A 19,001-nucleotide genomic window follows, 5' to 3' on the forward strand; every position below is an offset into this window, starting at 1 on the left:
AGCTGCCTGCTGCCACCACGGGCACCTAAGGGTGCAGAGGGGGAAATCACCCTCCCAGGTTACTGAGAGCACCGTGCTGCTGCGTGTGCCCAGGAGGGGCCAGAAAGACCCCTGTGCTATCCAAGCACATGGCTGCGACCCATTCCCCCGCCTGGGGCTAGCTGTTAAATATAGGCTCGTATCTGGGCCCCGAGGTGGAGCACAGCGGGTGGCAGCAGACACAGAGCAGCCGGCACCGAGCAGCCGGGTCTCCACGGCGCCGGGGCACTCAGCAGGGCGTCCTCCATCACTCCAAAATATCTCGAGGTTTTTTTTTTGAGACAAAACTGAAACGCTTTTATTGAGGCCCTTTGAGAAGCGCAGAGGGGGCGTCCACGGGCGTCGTGAGGCGTCACTCCTCGAAGCTGAAGATCTCGGCCTCCTTCTCCTTCCAGAAGGCGAAGCTGCGGTCGATGCACCTGCAGATCTCCTCCTGGCTGCTGCGGCCACGGCGGGCTGCGCTCTGCGGGGGGCTGCCCCCCGCTCCCCCCGCTCTCCAGGCCGTGCCCTTGGCGGTGCCGAAGAAGCGCTCCTTGATGTCCTCGAAGCCGTCCCCCCAGCCCCGCCGGCCGGCCGCGATCTCGTCGGTGACGGCGCGGTGGAAGGCGCGCGCTGTGTCCCAGCCGTGCCGGCCCAGGTGGTCGAACACCTCGAAGCACAGCAGGTGGCGGCCGCGGCGCTCCTCGGGGGGCAGCTCCCGCTCCAGGATGCGGAAGTAGCCCAGCATGAAGAGCTCCAGCGTCAGGCTGTCGTAGTCGGCCGGCGTCCCGTCGGCGCGCCGCACAAACTGCTCGGGGGACAGCGGGGAGCGGGGGCTGCCCGCAGCGGGGGGCAGCGGCGGCGGGGGGCAGGCGGCCACGTCCCTCCAGCTGCCCAGGAGCTGCTGGATGGCGCTGCACTGCCGCGACAGGCGGCCCCTCCTGCCCGCCTGCTCCTCGCCCGGAGCGCCTGCTCTCTCCCTCTGAGCCTGCAGCGCCCGGCACGCCGCAGCCCAAGCGTTGAGGCCTCCGGCCGAGCGCTTCCAATGGCTGAGGAAGAGCAGCACGATGCGCTCCTTGCGCAGGCCGGCTGACTCGGGCACCGGTGAGCCGCTGCCTTCCGACGGCGCTTCCTCGCAGCTGATCCCCGAGTCGCTGGCGGCCTCCACCACCGCTGCGGTCTCGCTCTCCCCGCCGCCGTGCCGCTCGAAGGCCCCGCGCAGGCTGCTCACGCTCACCCCGCACTGCCGGATCTCCCGCTGTGCCACGCTGCCCGACGGCGTCCGCGGGGCTGCAGGGAGCGGTGCGGGCAGCGGGGCAGGCACGGGGCTGCCACGAGCCCCCTCGGCCTTGGCCAACAGCGCTTCCAGGCTGCCTACCACACCGGCCAGGCGGCCGCACCAGAGCGGCAAGGGCTGCCCTGGGGCGGGAGGAGGGCTGTGAACGGTGATGCTGAGCAGCGGGGAGGGCAGCAAGGTGCGCAGCTCTTGCGCCAGGCGCTGGAGCTCGTCCTGGTAGGCCTCTCCTCGGCGCCGCAGCCGCAGGCTCTCCACCGCCCTCTCCAGCTGTTGTAGGTCAGCCTCGGTCAGCAGCTCACCAAATGGGCCCAGCACGGCCTCGTGGGACGGTGAGAAACGCCAGGTGCCTGGCTCCTGCGGCAGGAAGCCATCAGGATGCAGAGACACGCGGGACCCAGCTGTGTCCCACCCACAGCCCGGCCCTACCTCATCACACACGGGCACCTCATCCGCCAGCCGTGCCCGCAGCCGCCGCACCATCACCTGCCGCTTCCACTCAGGGATGGCATGGCCCCGCTCGTCATGCGTGGGCACCAAGGCGTCCACATCCAGAGGGTCCACTGCGGTGGTGCCGTGGGGGTCTTTCCAGGGTGCTGCCGGCTCTGCTGCCGTGCCCTGTGCAGCAGCACGGTTTCCCCGGGCCTGCCTGGTGCAAAGGGGAAGGCCAGGGACTCGAGCACGGGATGGCGGAGCGGTGCGGTGACGTACCGGGTCCATGAAGGGCGCCGGGATCCTGCCCCGCTGAACGGGTCTGCGGAGCTTCAGCTCAGGCAGCGGTGGCTCGTTGGGCTGCATCACCCTCGTGTCTGGGACCTTGTGGGGACAGGGGTATGGGGACATGTTGTGGGATGGAAGAGGAGTCTGCATCCCCGCTCTGCTGGGAGAGACTGCAGAACCAGCACAGGAGTGAGGGCAGAGAAATGTGTTCAGACATTTATGCTAGGCAAAGCACTCACAGCTAGATGCGGAGAACCAGGAAAAGCTGTGAGCGCATCTGCTGACACAGCCCTGTGCTCCTGGTGTCTATCCACCCGCAGGGAGGACCTGCAGCTCCTGCAGCCCACACTGCAGCATGGCCCTGGCTGGGTGCTCTGCTCCTGGGCACAGCAGACACCCTCACTGGCAGCCCTGGGGAGTGCAGAGAAGGGGAGCTGGGCCTGGGGTAGCTGCGATGGTGTACAGCACTGCTGTGCTCAGGAGGGCTCTTTGCAGAGCAGCACAGCCCCACCCCAGCAGCAACTCTGCATTTCTGCATGTCCAGGGTTTGCAACCCAGCCTGACCCTGCACACGGCTGAGGCGCAGGAGGCTGGGCAAGACCTTTCCTGGCTACCTTCTCACCTGCCCAGCAGTGGCCCCACTGCAGACACTTTCCTGATCCGCTTGGGCGGGTGCCAGCAGCAGTGTTCCCATGCCTGCCTCGGGCTGAACTGCAGGGACAGCAGCTGCCCCAGGGCACAGAGGGTCTGTGTGGGTGGACATCCTGGGGGACACCCACGATGCCCACAGAGACAGGGACCCCCCTATCCACAGCCACGTGAGGCTGTGCTCCCCTCCACCACCAGCCCTTCTTTTTCCCCATCCCTTCTCCCAGCACTCACTCACCTCGAGGCTCGCTGCCACAGGCAGTGCTCACAGGGCTGCAGCAGAAGATGGGGCTCAGCGGTGCAGGCTCATCCCAGGGTGCCCGTCCTGCAGAGCGGGGTGCTTCTCACCTGCACGGAGCTGGGGGGAATGGGGGGTAGGGCGGCCCCCCAGGAACATGGAGCCGGGAGCACTGTGCTGCCTGCACCCCGTCCTGGGCAAAAAACAAGCAACTGGATCCCAGTGCTGCTGCTCACACCGCAGGTTGTTATCTCAAAGCCCTTGAAAAGAAGGAGCCTCATTAGTGAAGCAAATGTGCTGGCCGGCATCGGCCGCCGGCTCACCACCCGCCTTGCAGGAGCCAAAGATGCGGCTGATACAGCAGTGCTGGCACAGCCTTGATGGGCTTTAGGATCAATAGGATGATGTGGAGATGGAGGAGGGATGGAGCCCGGCACCCACCGTCCTGACGTATCCACTGCACCAACCTCCAGGTCAAGCGATGCACAATCCAAGGCCGGCTCAGGGCTGGATGTGAGTGCAGGCACCCTGTGCCCAACTGCACACACCTGTGGGGCGGTGGCAGGGAGGGGGTCCGACTGCAGGACCCGCATGGCTGCTCCCGATATTCAGCGCTGTTTTTGTTTCCTCACTCAACCTCCATCCATTATATATGGCCAGAATATATCAGTGGAGCTCGGTTACATGAGAGAAATTCAATCGAGGGGCTGGAAAAAAAATGAAGCAGCAGGAGATCAAAGCCTCTAAACGGTAACCACCTGGTGAGGATCCATTACAGAGCCAGCCTCCGGCCCCCCAGCAGGACAGCGCTCTGAGGGCACCACTGCCACCAACCCAGGCACAGCAGAGATGGAGCTGGGCAGCTCAGGGACCAAAGATGGACAGAAGCAAGCTTGAGCACCCTGCTGCCCACCTTAGTGCCCACCAGGACCCTTACAGTCACACAACCTTTGGCCAAGCCTTTGACCTTGGCTTGTAAGGAAGCTATGGGCGCAAACCAGACATGAATGGAAGCAGCCATTAGAAGGGCACTGCAACCCCCAGGCCTTCCACAGAGCTCCCACTTAGAATCCTTCAGATGGCAATAGCAGGCACCCTGAATTTAGATCTGTCTGAAAAGACAAAATTCATCCATTGCATATACTACATCACAGATGTTTACTCAAGATAAATCCCTTTCTCATCCTTACCCACCCCTACAACTATCTCCTGCACTGTGAGCTCTGGGGAGCCCCTTCTCTCACCTCCCAGTCCCCACTGTTTAAAGTTTCTTTTGCTGCTCTGTGACTCAAAGTCTTCACCTGTACTCTTGCAGCATTCTGCACAGAAGCCAGAGGTCTGGTTCTGGCCTCTGGGCCTGTATCACCCTTTGTGAGAAACAGGATTCTTGCAGGACCTGACCCAACAGCCTTCAAAGTCCATGGGGGAGCAGGTCATAGAGTCACAGAGTGGCTTAGGTTGGAAGGGACCTTGAAGATCATCCAGCTCTGCTCATTCTTGGTCCTGCTCCAGCTCTGTCACACAGTAAGAGGTGTGTGAATACGTGAGCTGAGCTACATCAGGCAGGAGCTGGAGGTCTCACAGTTGATCCCTATAATGCAAACCCATTCCTAATCCTGCTGCTTCTGTGGCACAGTCAGACAATAAACAGAAGCTTGAATCCATCGCCCTTTCTACCCCTGAAGCATACTGACAAACACTGATCTCTTCCAACCTGAATGATTCCATGATTCTAAGTATCCTAAGGCCCCACCTGCAGCGCAGAAGGCCTCAAAGACCACTCAGCAATCACACCCAAAAACACAGCCGTAAAAATAAAAGCTTTTATTATTATTATTATTTTTTTATATATACCATTACAGGAACATCCGCTAACATTCTCACCAGCATGGGCAGCTCCGCACGGCCGGGGCTGAGCACAGGTACCTGGCTCCAGCCTTCACCATCCCACGTCCCCGAGCCACTGCTGCTCCCGGGGCGCATTGCCCAGCTCCTCACCCTGGCCCTCCTGGCATCAGGGTGTCACCTTCTTGTAGGTGATGTGGAGGTGCTGCGTCATGGGCTGTGTAGTGGTCGCCATGGAGACTGTTTGTTCTAGCTTCCCATCGGAATTGAGACGGAATTTTCTGGTAATCTGAGAAAGGGATAAGAAAAGAAATATCTCATAGATCAAGCAAACTGCATTCCTCACTAAAAGTTGTCTGCTGGAGCCATGGCTGCTCTCGGTGAGGTGTTTTGTGGGACAGCCAAGCAGCAGATCTCTGTGTTACACTGCCTGGCACCATTACAGCCACCCCCTCCTACAGACAGGCCGACAACCAGCAGTGTCTCCCCCACTCCTCCTTGCACTGCTCATACTGCACTAAACCTCCCTCCCCAGAACCAATCTGTGGTTACCCTGCGGAGCTACGAAGCCCAGGAGCTGTGCAAGCAGAAGCTCGAACCCTGATATCAGCCACTTCCAAGCTGCTCAGGCTGTGTTCAGATCTGGGCTTAGCACATGTTGTTAAGTCTGCTCTTAGGCGTCTATGTAATAAGGAAGAGAAGTGGGGCCATTGTAAATCTCAGCTCTTGGTTCAAAATAATACTTAAGAGTACTGCTCCATCTGCCCAGCTCTTAGGGACAGCAGGATGACCTGCAAGTATGATTAACTGGCAGTTAATTAAACCAGCTCCATTTAGAAATTTCTACAAGAAAGAAGAAAGTAAAGATCATTAGGAGACTGTGGTCGAAAAGCACCCCATGGATTCACAGAGCACTTCTCTAACTGCCTCACCATAAGGCTTTTGCCAAGTGGATATACTGAAGTGTACACACCCCTGCTCTGACCAGCTCCCTTTCACCTTAACAGCTAAAAAACCAACAGCCTTTCCAAAGTGCCACGTTCACACCACCACCGGGGTGATCCACCCAGCTGTGCCAGGGGAAGGCCAGCAGGAAGACACCAGGATCCCTGCTGCTCCAGGATTTCAGCTGGTCTTGAAGACATGGAAGGGAAAGGAGGCTTTCACAGACATGTTCATTTCCCATGAAGGTGACTCAAGGGCACATCCACAAGCTGCTGCCAGTCTGCGTGCTCTAAACCAGCATCCTGCCCCATTAACACATCTGTTTCTACAGATGCAACATGTGCCTAACACCAGCAGTAACACATCCCCTCCTATTTCAGCAGCCCATGCTTGCCAAACACACAGCTGGTGCTCCTGCTCTCTTAAGACCACCTTGGCCTTATCAACCCACCCTCAGCTTGCCCTGACTGCTTCCTGAAACAGGAAAAGACAAATTAAAGGTTGCTGAACAGCCTGGTTTGACCCGTTATCAGTAGCAATATCAGTGCATATGCAAATTGTTCTGATGTCATGACAGCAAAGGAGGAAATCCACGATGACTATCAGAACAGACACAGGGTGCTCTGTGTCCCACAGCTGCAGAAGGCAATCTTGGAAAGGACGTGTGATCAGTGTGGCAGAGATCCATATCTGCAGAGTGGGCTGATCTGTGGCTGACTCTGTAAAGAGAAGCCCTTTCCTGTGGGCTCAGTGCTGCTGTTTAGACAAGACTTTCCTATCTTCTTCCATAAGGACCTGCTGCTGCCACGGTGGAGACAGGGCTGTAGCTGGCTGCTCTGACTCAGCATGGCAGCTCTTATCTGTGATCCCTTTTCATCTTGTAAGCTATGAAACGGCTTCTGAAAACTTAAAGAGAAGATAAGCAAGGATGCTGTGCAGTATTTCCAAGAGCACCTGAGGCAATCTGTAATGAAAGTGTGTTAATCAACCTGCCCTCTCAAACAGACACCCCTGGGCTAACATGATGATTTGAATCGCTGACCGAGCGTGAACTCACCTGCTCTACATGGGGCTTCTTGGCAAAGGAGATCCTGGCTATGGAGTGAGAAGCTATAGACAGCTCTTGACCATTCACCTCCCCTTCCTCCACCTCCACAAGACCTAATGAGAAAGCGAAGTCATAAATACCAGGCAACAAAGGTTAATTAACAAAATGTCACAATTATTAGGCTACACAGACAAAGAACGTTTTTCCTTGATCTAGCACGTATCAACAACTGCAAATCCATGCAACCTCAGAAACATAACGCTACTTGGAAGCCCCAGCCAGACTTACTCTCAGTGTGGGATGAGTATCACATTGCAACTGGCAATTTTCCATTCAGCACCTGCTCTGTGGTCTTAGATCCAAATTTAAGCATCAGCTGGGTTTGAAATTTCTTCACTCACAACAGTGTAGATGTAGTTCTGTCTCTCATTTGGTCTCTGTGAGTGCACAGTGAGGCACTACTTCCAAACAGTGGGAAAATTCTCCTAGTTTAAGATCTCATGTGAAGAGTGGGAATGATGCAGCTCATCTGTACACGTTCCTCCCTTCTCTCTGCACAAAAAGACCTGGATGCCACAAAGGCAACAAGAATGCCACTGGCTCCTTATAACAGCCCATCATTAAGGCTGAGACTGCAACTCCTGGCACGAATCAAAGGGTTCCTTTGTTTTCAAAGTCTATGCCTGCAAATATCAGCATACTATTTTAGGAAAGGGTGCCCCCATCTCGTGCATGTGTGGTATTTGGATCTGTGGTCCCTTCCTGACTGAGACAGCCACAAAGCCTTGCTGGCTGGGCTAAGCCAGTCCCAGCAACGTGGCGCTCATCAACAGCAGGACGGAGGTGCTGAACCCACAGTGAAAATACATGAAAAGAAACTGCTAAAGAGGAAGAGTGATGAAAGGCACAGCAGGACAAAGGCCTCCCTCTTCCCCAGAGAGGCAGTACCTGTGTTCTGGGCGCTGATGAAGGCCACCTTATTAGTGTCAGGTTTGAGGCGGATGAATCCACATTCTCGGTGCATTGGTTTCCTGGTGTCCGGATGGAAGGCATTGAATCTGAGGGGAGATCAGAACACCAAAGCTGCTGTACTGCTGCACTGCAAATACAGGCTTTGGCCTGGTTTCATCTTAGAGGAAACCACATTGCATTTAACCACACAAGCCAGCCTGCAGTGTTATTTGTAGAGTAAGAGGCTGAGCATCCTTCATGGTAAGAAAATGTGAGCGTGTAAGAGGACAGCCCCTTCACACACACACATCTAGGTCCCAAATAAGTGGAACCTGTTATGTAAGTTCAGACTTCAGATTTTCTCTAAGAGCTAGCTCAGAAACTCCCTTGGGTTACAGTAAGACACAGCACTGATGCTGAAGGTGTATTCCATCTCAAAACCTTCCTTCTCTCAAATAAACATCTAGCCTTGCAATATCACCTTTATTAAGCTTTTAAATCTGGCAGCCTTTTTCTTCCTTGTACGTTACTTGCCACAGGCACTAACACTGCACACTTATTTCTTCCCCACCTCAAAAAGAAGAGCAAAATAAATCAGCTCAGATGCCTACCTAGGCATCTTCAGGATGCCTTACAGCTGCATACTAGGTCATCAATATCACAGCTGTTATTTATGTATTATTACACACGATCATAAATTACATTAGCACTCCTGAATCTACACAGGGGACTGAATTAAACAGCAACTTAAACGCACTGATAGCTGCATAATGCAATGGTCTGCTCCACTGGTGTATTATGGCTCACATATTCCAGACTCATCTCTTTCTTTTCACATCATTTGTCTTCGCATTTCCGTCTCCTCACCCTCTTGTGAGAAGGAGGCAGAGGCAAGCTGCTGCAGCAGGCTGCATCCATGCTGAGGGCTGTCCTGGCAGCCCAGCTGTGCTCTGCAGCCAGTGCAGCCTATGGAGCCGTGCATCATGCTGGGATCGTTGAGACTCCAAATGGGAAGGAACTGAACTAAAGCAGTTCTCAGTGCCTGAACAATTACTTGCCACCATACAGTTCGGCTGCCTGCCCAGCATCCTGCTTGTTGAACATTTGATTTAATTTTCCTCCAGTTTTTTTGAAGGTGAAGATTGAGGACCAGTTTTAAGCAGACAAACTCGGGAGCCACAGCACAGCTCCTTCATCTATATCCGTAAGTGGCAGCTTGAAAAGCAGAGTGATAGCAGTTCTAGGATAACACCATTACCTGAGGATTCATTTCTAATTAAACAGCTACCGCTGGCAACAGGAACAGTGTCTTCTCTGGCCAGAGGGACTGCACATCTTCTGCCTAACACATGCACTGGAGCACACCACATTAATGTGGAAGGACAGCAGACCTTTCAAGGACAGGTGCTGAACCTGCCCAAACAACAGCGATGGCTGAGTCCAGGATGGGGCTGTTTGGGGTGCACATAACCCTAAGGGCTGGCAGGGCACATGAACTGCACACTCTGCCACTGTCACAGTGACCCTGTATAGGTGCAACAACAGAGGTGTGAACTCACTTCTGAAAAGCCCTGTGGTACTTCTAGGCTGGTAAATCTTCACAGTCTGCAAGCAAGCAGCTCTGGGCACGTCACAACAGCACACCCATTTATCAGCAGTTTTAAAGGGAAACAAACAAATCAGGCCACCCAGCCACATGTGATTACACCGTCTTGTTTGGTAAATGAAAACTTGTTTACTTGGAACTGGAATAGAAATATGAACAAATCTCCCTGCAGCCACACCTGCTGTGATCCAAATGTTGCTGCCAACGCAGCCAAGCCTCCAGACTTACGAGAAGTTGAGCATAGGCTGTCCCACATGAGAGATGTGCACTTCTTCCAGGTACTGGAATGGCTTCATGGTGGGGAAGGTGCCGTCGCCTGGCGGGTCTGAGAGCCAGGTGCCCAGCATCCAGGAGAGGGGCTCCATCACAGGGTTCAGCTGTGGGGTCTCTGTGGAAAGAATGAGGGTGGAAAATTGGTGGGTCTGCTCTGCAGCTTGGGTGGAGGGAGAACACGAAACACCTTGGAGACAAAAAAGCATCAGGAATGCTTTTTTCCAGCTCCACAAGGCAGGAGACAGGGCATACAGCACAGTCGTGGCAAGCAGGTCTGCTTTCAGGGCTGCCCTTGCCTTACCTATAGTGAAGGGAAAGGCCCCTGCCACCTCCAGGCTGGGACTGAGCAGCCTGTGATCCCAGGATAAAGAAGGATGCACGATATCAGTGACACATCTCCAGAGCTCTGCCCTGATTTTTCTCAAGCACTGAGTCACCAATGCTCCTGTTTGGTTTGGGGACCAAGGACATGAGCCCTCACTACAGAGGAAAATCAGGCTGTATGCATATTCAGGATCAAAGTTCACTTGTCTTCTTTTTTAAGAGGTTAACGAGTTGTGAGAAAGGAGGCAGGGAAAACTCAGAAATCACTCTGTCCAGGTGTTGGACGAAGGCTAAGTGTAAAACACTGAAAGACCAGGAAGCAGGCAAGTTAAAGCATAAAGCAGAGGAAAAAACTACCTCCAGTCCTTGCATTTATTGAGAAGCAGCCACAGCCTGCTTCACAAAATGGAGAGACTCCTGTTTTAATGAATCATTTTAGAAGAGTTTTGATAAGCAGCAGCTTTTTATCTCAGGGGGTGTAAGCTGGAATAATAAAACAGGGAGCAAATGAGACAGGCATCTGAAAGTCATGCTAACAACAACGTAGACAGTTCCTAAGATGTAAGCAGGGAAAGTGATCTGGCACCCACGTGATCTCAGGAAAGACCTCTACAAATAGAGATGAGGGGGCCCACTGAAAAATCTGGGTTAGTTATGTGTTGCAGACGAGTAAGACTGAAGCACTCGGAGCAGGGCCTCCTCCCACTTGTTGCTGACTGGCAGGTACTGGCAGGCTGAGGCTTCCACGCCGTGTGATATCATCCAGGAATAAGCTACCTGTCTGGCTGCTCTCAAAGGAGAACTGTTGCCCCAGAAAGGCAACGCTGTGGGTAAAAAGCTGTTTGCTCAGTCCGAGCCTGAAGTTCTCTGCAAAGAAACCAGTACAGGAAAACATGAGATGTGACTGTGAAATAAGGTGTTGAAAGCCTACAGCATCAGGGCAGCTCTCTGCAAAGAGCACAGAGACCCCATGGGTCTGGGCAGGCAGCACTGTTGACCAAATGGGTCACTGCAGCCTACAAATGTCCAACAGTACTTCAGGGCATTTCCCTTCTACCTGTACTGTCAGCAGCCCAACTGACAGCATGTTATTTTCCCGTGCAGTGCAGTGATTATTGATCACCAAAGGCCAAAATTACTGCTGCAAGAAAGTGTACTTCTAAACCATTTCTTTGCAATCACTTTCCCCTTTCAGTGTGAGCGTGGGCCATTTGAGAGCACAGAGAGCATCACTGCTGTGTCCAACCAGCATCTGCCATCCACTTGTAACCTGCAGATAGACATTACTTAATTTCTGAGCTTGCTGCAGGCCTAGAAACCCCAGGCAGTGAAGAAAGAAGCTTGGGGAAGGTTGGCAGCCTGCAGCTGGGCTGCTGCTGCCCTCTCCTGGGCCAGGAGCTGGCAGCAGAGCTGAACACCAGGACCTTCCCATCACCAGAGCGCTCGGTAATAGGGCCCTTCAGTTTCTCTTGCTTACCTTGCAGCAGCTCAGGAGACTGCATCCAAGTAACAGATGGAAGAAACAGCTTTAGCAGAAACTCAGTTATAAAAAAGACACTGCACACTGCTGCTTCTTACCCTTGGCATCCGTCTCTGGCTGGTGGACTTGGTCCTTTTATCATCTCTTGCAGCCCCTGTGCCAGGGACTGAGCTGAAAGGGGGGGAAAGCAATAGCAGGGAGGCAGCAAGAGAAAGTGAACTCATACTAGAGGCAGAGGCACTCTGCTCTACCAGGTTATACACTTTCATGAAGCATCCATAAGACCTCTGCTCCCCTGTGAAACCCAACTCAAGGCTGCCACCACATCCAAAAGCTGTGATCACAGCTTAGGAGACAAAAACAAAGTCCTGCAAGCAACGTGATCACCTAATTATCATTTCCCCAGGAGGCTGCTCAGGCCACACTTCCCCTCTGACTGCTGTGCCCGGGTCTCAGGGACACAGCACTGTCTCAGCTTCTGGCCTTGCCCCATCCCTCTGAACTCATGGATCCTTCCCCTTCGCAGGGGTGTTAAAAGTCAAATCCCTCCCTGCATGGGAACAAAGTCAGCCTGCTGCCCACACTCTGCAGCAAGGAACGACGCAGTCTTATGCCATGAGATAACAGGACCGAGCAATGCCCCAGCCATGGCTACATGGGCTTCAGTCACTGAGATCCCTGGCACACAAAGCTATGCTGGCACAAAGCCCTGTAGTTTTATCAGCAGTGTGAGCAGCCAGTTAGCTGCCAGTGACACAGCCACCCTACCTCACCCAGGCTGGGGAGGGCTTGCTGCACGAAACATAAGGAAAAAGAAAAGAAGATCTCATGCAGCACCTTCCACCCTCAACATGCAGGGTGTGCAGCCAGCAGCCTCCTGCAGTCCTTCCTGCGGCTGAGTCACTCACTGGATTTGAATCAGCAGCAGCAACATGCTGCTAATTAAGAGCAGCCTCGTTCTCTGCGCTTTTTGCATGTTTAATTACAGAAGGAGGCTTTATCCCCCGCTGTCCCTCCCCAGCACTGCACCCCCTTACATTTTGCTGATGCTCTCCACCAGCAAGAGCAAAGCACTATGTATGCAGCTCTGCTCTGGGAGGGTGATTACATTCACAAATACTCATCTTATGCCCTGTATTAGTAATTAATTTCATAACCAAGCCCCCACGTGTTACTGCCTTCTTCTAACCTCTATGGTGAAACATTCCAGTGTCTGCAGCCACCACCAGACTTCTGCAGCACAAGGCACACAGAAAACACTTTTTTAAATGACACACGATTTTGCTAAACCCAAACAGCCTAAGGAAAGCTTACCTCTGTGTGTCTTATTGCTTTCAAGTTTTCCTTAGTTAGCATTTTCCTTGCTTCCTAGTCACAAGCTATTGTATTTGTGCTTTTTTCGGTGTGAGTCATTGCCTACTGACTTCAGAAATAAATGCTTAACACACACACACATGCTGTACAGCTAATGAAAAAAATAGAGAAGAAAACAAACCACTCCACTGAAAAAGGCCACAGGAAGAGCAGCAAAGCAACATGTCTTTTTTTCCCCTTCCAAGCTCCTTTCTCTCCATGGGGACAGCAAAAGGGCCCTCTCCTGATCAACTCAGTCCTGAAAACACAATTCCTAGACTGAAATGTCTACCCCAATCAGCTGCAGGCTAGAAAGCCTCACCCAGCCTCTCTCACGTTGCCTTCTGACACAGATTCAGCCTCACTCTTAACCTATGTGCACACATTCTTGCTTCTTATCTCCCACTTTGCTTACTTTATCTCCCTCCCCATGTGTAACAACCACTTTATAGACCAGCCTTCTGTTCTGGCCATTCCCATCCATTTCTCCTGGTAACCGAGGCAGAAAAGTTGCAATCAGCACTTCCCATTCTAGACTGAACTTATTTTTCTTATTCTCACACACCCCAAATCTCTTCCTACTGATGCTGAGGAATTAGCTTTGCTGCAATGAACAAAACCCACTGCCATCTTGGTGGAAAATGCTACAGCTGTAGAGGCATCAGGACTCCAGCTGTGCATGAAAACAGATGTTTAATGTTTAAGTACTTCCCCAAAGCTCCCCAGCTACACTTCATTCACACAGAGGAAGTATTAGAAGCAACTGTACTGCTGTGAAGTTTTGTACACATATTGGAAAACAAATCTAAACTGGAAGAAAATATTTCCTGTGGATTTTTAGCAAGATTCTTATTTTCCACATGCACCCATTTTGCAAACTCTCCTGCCTTTAACATGACCTTCACGAAGGGAGACACAGAGTTTGGAACAGGCTCCACAGCAGCTCAGAACTCTGTGTTTTCAAAGCTCTGCCTCTCTGTTAAACACATACACTTGAATCACATTGAATCCTACCTGCATCTGCTCCACTGCTGGCCATGGCGGGCTGAGTTATTTTCCTATCTCTTGGTCTAGCTCTCTAATCACCTTTGCTCACCAGATCGTGTTTTGCACTTGGTTGATAAGATGGCTATAAAGGAAGTGATCTCAACGTGAGGTAAGAAGGCCATCCCAGTGCCTGCTGGGAGATGTAGTTTCAAAAAGAGATCAAACTCCACAGCGGAAGGAGACATGATCTTGTGAAAGCAATATCTCCTTCCTGGCTCCGGGAATGGATGCAGCTGGCAGAGCTGAGAAGAGCTGGGTAGATGGCAGGGGCGCCTAGCAGGAGCACTGCACAGAGCAGCCTCCCTTGGCCCTGCACTCCATGTTCTCACCAGGTCTGTAGTTCTTTGCTTGCTCTGTCTCTCCCTAATTTCTCTTCACACATCCTCTTGATTTTTGGAGCACCTGACCTTGCTCTGCCTGGTGCACTGTGCCTAGCCACGCTCTGTTGAAGTATTTCTCAGCCATTCGTCCACAGGCATCAGAGGTGGCCCATGAAGCAGAAGAAAACATTTTCCTATCAAAAAAGCAAGCAAAGTCAGAGTTAAGCACAGGAGACATCCGTAGAAAAGCTGTGCAGGAAACAGCCCTGGGCTTTCCCCAGAACCACTCAGCAGATCCCCTGCTATGAAAAGCTGGGGAATGCCACACTCGTGCACCACGATGGCTTGGGCACGCTGTGAGCAAAACTCACCCACGCTGAGGCCCTGATCCCCAAACATGGTTGGCAGGGGCTGCGTGCAGCACTCTGCAGAACTCTGCCCTTCCAGCTAGCCTGGTGTGCTGCTTGGGCACAGCCAGTAGCAGTGTCCCTGTGCCTTTGGGTAACGCTGCCCTACCATACCGCACGTGTGGTGCCCTGTTCTCCAGCCTTCCAGACCAAGAGTGGCCGCCCAGCCTCATACCCACGTAGCTTGAAGCTGTAAGCCATCTGAGAGTGCTGGGGGACACCAGAAAGCCTTCAAAACCTCAACAGATCCACAGACCAGACTCTGTGAAAAGTGTAGGTGGGCTTGGATTGCAGCTTGGGCCAGCAGCTGGATGCCAGGCAGCAACAGCAGGGCTGTAGGGACGGAAGCAGCAGCAACCTGCAGAGTCAGCCCCATTGCCTGTGCTCTTCACACTCCCCATCCTTAAGCCTCCAGGGAAAAAAAGATGCAGGCTCAGGTTTATGGCTGTTAACAGCGCCTCGTTGACGCATCCTATGATTTAAGTCAGCTGAAATGTAGCTACTAATAAAGACTATAATTATTATTAAGCTAATACTTGCTACCCCAGCTGTTATGAATATCAAAAAGCCCTCTTCAACGCAGCGTTGCATCACAGTACAATTTAGTGTCTGCACATAAAGCGGACTCTGCCCAGCAGCACTCAGCTGCGCTTAATCAGGTATTTGGACTGCCATAAACTGGGACTACGAGCACAAGGAAAACAAGGCAAAGCAGAAGAGCACCGAGATTAAACTAAAGCAAAAGCCTGCCAGCCACCAGCAAACCCTTTGAGAAGTCACCAGCAGAATGGTTCCACGAGGAACTATTGGCCATATCAGCCTCCAGCTTTGTTGGTGAGAGACAGCAGGATAGATAACATAAAATGTCAACTTCTTAATGAAGTGATCATCGCCTTAGAAAACCCAGTATGTAATTTATGCAGAAGAACTTCTATCATGAGAAAGGGGGCAAAATCTTACTGCTTCCTGCTTCAGGATCTTCTTTGCTGATCAGGTTCTTCCTGCAATTAGCATCTCACTGTAGTCATTTCAAAAAGGTCAGACACCTTTATGAATGATATTTACAGAACCCTGAAACTGTATCCTGTTATTTTCTGTATTCTAACAACAAAACTGTATAAAAATATAGACTAGAAGACATAAATACAGAGACTACTTTGACTTCCCACACTGGGGAAAAAAGCAAGCCAGTTTTTTCCCAAACCAAAGTGCGAGTTTTGCACACAGGAAAATGAAAAACACATGGAGAAAATAACATTGGGTATCAGCCTCTGAGACTTCAGCTAGGGTTTGTTTTCTTGCAGTTGAGCAAGGAAGCAGGCTGTGCTGCAAGGACCTGCAGAACACATCTCCCTGCACTGGCATCACATTTCTAACCGTGCCGAACATCACGCAGCTTCTGAAGATGAGAAGAAACCTCACAAGGGACACGGAGGGAAGAATCACTGTGATGAGCATTTCCAACACACTCAGGCAGCCACGAGTGGCTGCTCCTTCAGGAAGACCCTGAGTCACACATCTCTCGCAGCGTAACCCTGTGTTTTTCTCTGCAGCCATACTACATCAGATACCATTAAATCCTCAAAAAACTTTTCTCTGGAATCATACCTTGCAACTAGACTCACTGTACAAGTTCTGTCAGTGTGCAAAAAATTTATGTTAAATAGCTTTTCTTGCAATGGAAAGGGGTCAGGCCTGATCCAACTCCTGTACCTGTATTTTAGGCTATTGTGTCCCTCACTGAACTTCCATCTGTCTTCAGGTGTCTCAAATTCATTCTTAACAGCCAGAGAATTAATTCCTCTGTCTTCACACTCTTATTACCTGCTTCCTGACTTCTGCCTTCTGCAGATGGAAAGGAGCAAAATGAGCCCAGCACATCAGTCAAAAAGAATGTCCTCCACATGGTGACAATACCATCATAATTGACGCCTCTGCCTTCTATATCCCAGTGCTGAGTGGAGCACGTGAAATCCAAAATCAGAAGCACTTCTGCATCATTAAAGACTAGGACAGCTTTCCCAGATACCGGCTGTCCGTGGCAGCTCAATGATACATTGAAAAATTTCAGACACCCTCCAAAGATACAGCGTAACACAACAAATGAACAAACCAGAACAACCCACATAGAACAAATTAAAACAACAAACAACCTCAAAGGAGTTGTCTTCCACACCAACAACTTGCTTCTTGCCCTTTACCTCAGAAAACCACACCAAAACAACACATGCTACCCTGTAACTTTGGGGCAGCAGAGTTTAGAGAGTGTGGTAGTAACTTTGAATGAACAGTCAACATTGATGGGGAAAAAGAAAACAACAGGCTTTGGGGATAGAAGTAGCTCACGTGCCCCAAAACCCAACTAACTCTTCTACCTGCATCTCTCAGCCCAGTCCAAGCTACTACTTCTCTTTCCAAAAATGCACCTTTGTCCTGTCTTTAACCTGCTCTCCATCTGTTTTATCTCTAACTTAAACAGCCTCTTGTTGTTCAGAAATGGAGAATTCTGCCTGAACGCAAAGACACTGAAAATACTGACCACAGTCCTGGGACAGCAGGCTGTTCAAGTAAGGGATACTGATCCTCTTCAGCTCATCCAGCTTCTCCTTCAGCTTCCTGACTTGGCTGTCTGAGCGGCTGATCCTCTGCCTCAACAATTTCAACTCCCCGTTCTTCTTCTCTACCTGTTCACGCAAGCAGCACACTTGGCTTTTGCTCTGCCTGGAGGAGAAACAGTACGAGTGGAGGGAGTCGATGAGCTTGCAGGCTCCCGAGGCCGACATGATGACCTCGTTGATCGACATGGGGTTGGCATCCGTGTCACCCTTCCGTCCCACCACGGCCTCGGCAGCAGGCTGAGGGGTCAGGTCTGCTGGGGATGCTGACAAACTCTGGGAAGGTTTCTGAGGGGTTGCAGTGAGGGAGGAAGTAGGGGAGTCTTCCGCTACAGTCTTATCGTGTCCCATGAGATTGCTACTGCAGCTTGGTTCCACATCTCTCTTTGGCCTTTTCCTTTCTAGCTGCTCTTTTGGGAAAGACGGCCTCTCTCTGGTATGCTTAGAGGAAAAGCTGTAGGAGTGAAGGGAGCCGATGAACTTGCAAGCACCAGAGGCAGGAGGCGTGAAATCGTCTACTGATATGCCGCTCCTGTCCGCCACCCAGCTCCCCATCCAGGAGCCTTTAGGACAGTCCTCCGCAGAAGATCTGTCGGACTTTTTCTGAGGTCCGGGCTTCGCAACTAAGCTATCGCCTAACGTCCTTCTCCGGGGGCCTTCCAGCTGCCCATGGAGATGCTCTTCCTCCCCAGACATCGACCCGATCTCCGCTTGCAGAGTCACCTCCTCCATCTCGTCCGTCCCTTGCATCACCATAAGGTCCTGCTCAGGAGATGAGGTCCTCTGGACTACCTCACAGCCTCCTTCCCTCGGGCCCTCCCCATCCTGCAGCGGGACCTGGCTGGCTATTTTCCTTCTGCTCCTGACATAATCCAGGTTGTCGCGCTTCTTCTCCGCGAGCTGGAAGATGGTGGGGACGGCGGTGGGCTTCAGCAGCCGGTGCTGGTCCTCCAGCCGCCGCGAGAAGCTGTCCTTGGTGAAGTGCTCGCTGCAGAGGAACGAGTACTTGGTGGGCGTCCAGTTGTCCCTCTGAACAGCCTTCAGCCACTGAATCAGGCGTTTCGAGTCCTTCAGAGGGAACCTACCGAAGGAGGAGAAAAGCGTGAGCGCGGCAGCGGGGCGAGCCCGGCAACCCAGGCCCCGAGCCGCCCGGAGGGGCCGAGGCGAGGCCTCGCTGTCAGCCCCCGGCCCGGCACCTGCGGGGCCGCACTCACCTGTGGAAGGAGACGGCGCCGCGCAGCGCCTTGCCCTGCCGGTTGGAGCAGTTGGCGGCGGCGCAGCAGATCACCATCTCCGGCCGCGGCCGGGCCCGCCCCAGCCCCCCCGCCGGCCCGGCCCGGCCCGGCCGCCCGCCGTACAGCAAGATGGCGGAGCCAGGTCACCCCGCCGCCCCTCCGCCCTGGGGAAGGGGTTTCTGTACGGCGCTGCCGTCAGCCGTCATGGCGGCCGCCGTGTGGCCGCCGCCATTTTGGCCGAGGGGCCGCCGCGCGACGCGGCCGCCGAAGGAGGGCGGCTCCCCGCCCCGCTCGCTTGCCTCTTCCTCGCTGCCGGCCGTCCGCCTCCCGACGAGCGGCTCGGGCCGCCACCAGCTTGTCCGAGGCGATCGGGAGCTGCCTTCCCGGGGGTGGAGGGGCGGGGCCCCGCGGCCTCCGTACAGCACGATGGCCGCGCCCGGCCGCCGGAGTTCCTCGGGGCGTACTCCCGGCGGGCGGCTCCCATGGGCGGTGCCACCGGACCGCTCGCGCGCCGTCGCCGCCGCCGCCGCTCGGCCTCCCGCGGCCCCGCCTTTCCGCCGCCGACCCGGCGCCTCTCCGCGCTCCGCCGCAGCGTTCCGTACGACGACATGGCGGCCCCCAGAGCGTGCTGCGG

General features: G+C 53.3%; 2 protein-coding genes across 4 annotated transcripts; both read right to left on the reverse strand.

The window, feature by feature from the left end:
* Positions 1–354: 354 nt before the first annotated feature.
* Positions 355–4,614, reverse strand: ESPNL (espin like). The gene is made up of 3 exons (XM_042878559.1): positions 3,360–4,614; positions 2,919–3,178; positions 355–2,128 (listed from the first exon to the last, which is right to left on the reverse strand). Exon 3 carries the CDS (start codon positions 2,108–2,110, stop codon positions 392–394), a length of 1,719 nt encoding a protein of 572 aa, XP_042734493.1. The 5' UTR covers positions 2,111–2,128; positions 2,919–3,178; positions 3,360–4,614; the 3' UTR covers positions 355–391.
* Positions 4,615–4,727: 113 nt separating this feature from the next.
* THAP4 (THAP domain containing 4) lies at positions 4,728–18,977 on the reverse strand. 3 transcript variants are annotated; one of them, XM_042878314.1, is made up of 6 exons: positions 18,667–18,977; positions 17,057–18,213; positions 9,542–9,701; positions 7,705–7,814; positions 6,766–6,869; positions 4,728–5,052 (listed from the first exon to the last, which is right to left on the reverse strand). In XM_042878314.1, the coding sequence occupies exons 1-6, from the start codon at positions 18,975–18,977 to the stop codon at positions 4,933–4,935; spliced, it is 1,962 nt and encodes a 653-aa protein (XP_042734248.1). In that variant the 3' UTR covers positions 4,728–4,932. The 3 variants fall into 3 exon arrangements, with proteins under 3 accessions (XP_042734248.1, XP_042734249.1, XP_042734250.1); XM_042878315.1 differs by lacking the exon at positions 18,667–18,977 and adding an exon at positions 18,347–18,438; XM_042878316.1 differs by lacking the exons at positions 17,057–18,213; positions 18,667–18,977 and adding an exon at positions 13,758–14,192.
* Between the last annotated feature and the right edge of the window lie 24 nt (positions 18,978–19,001).

This window comes from Lagopus leucura, unplaced genomic scaffold, assembly GCF_019238085.1.
Source record: "Lagopus leucura isolate 7727_CA_CO unplaced genomic scaffold, USGS_WTPT01 Super-Scaffold_100021, whole genome shotgun sequence".
Classification (NCBI taxonomy): domain Eukaryota; kingdom Metazoa; phylum Chordata; class Aves; order Galliformes; family Phasianidae; genus Lagopus; species Lagopus leucura.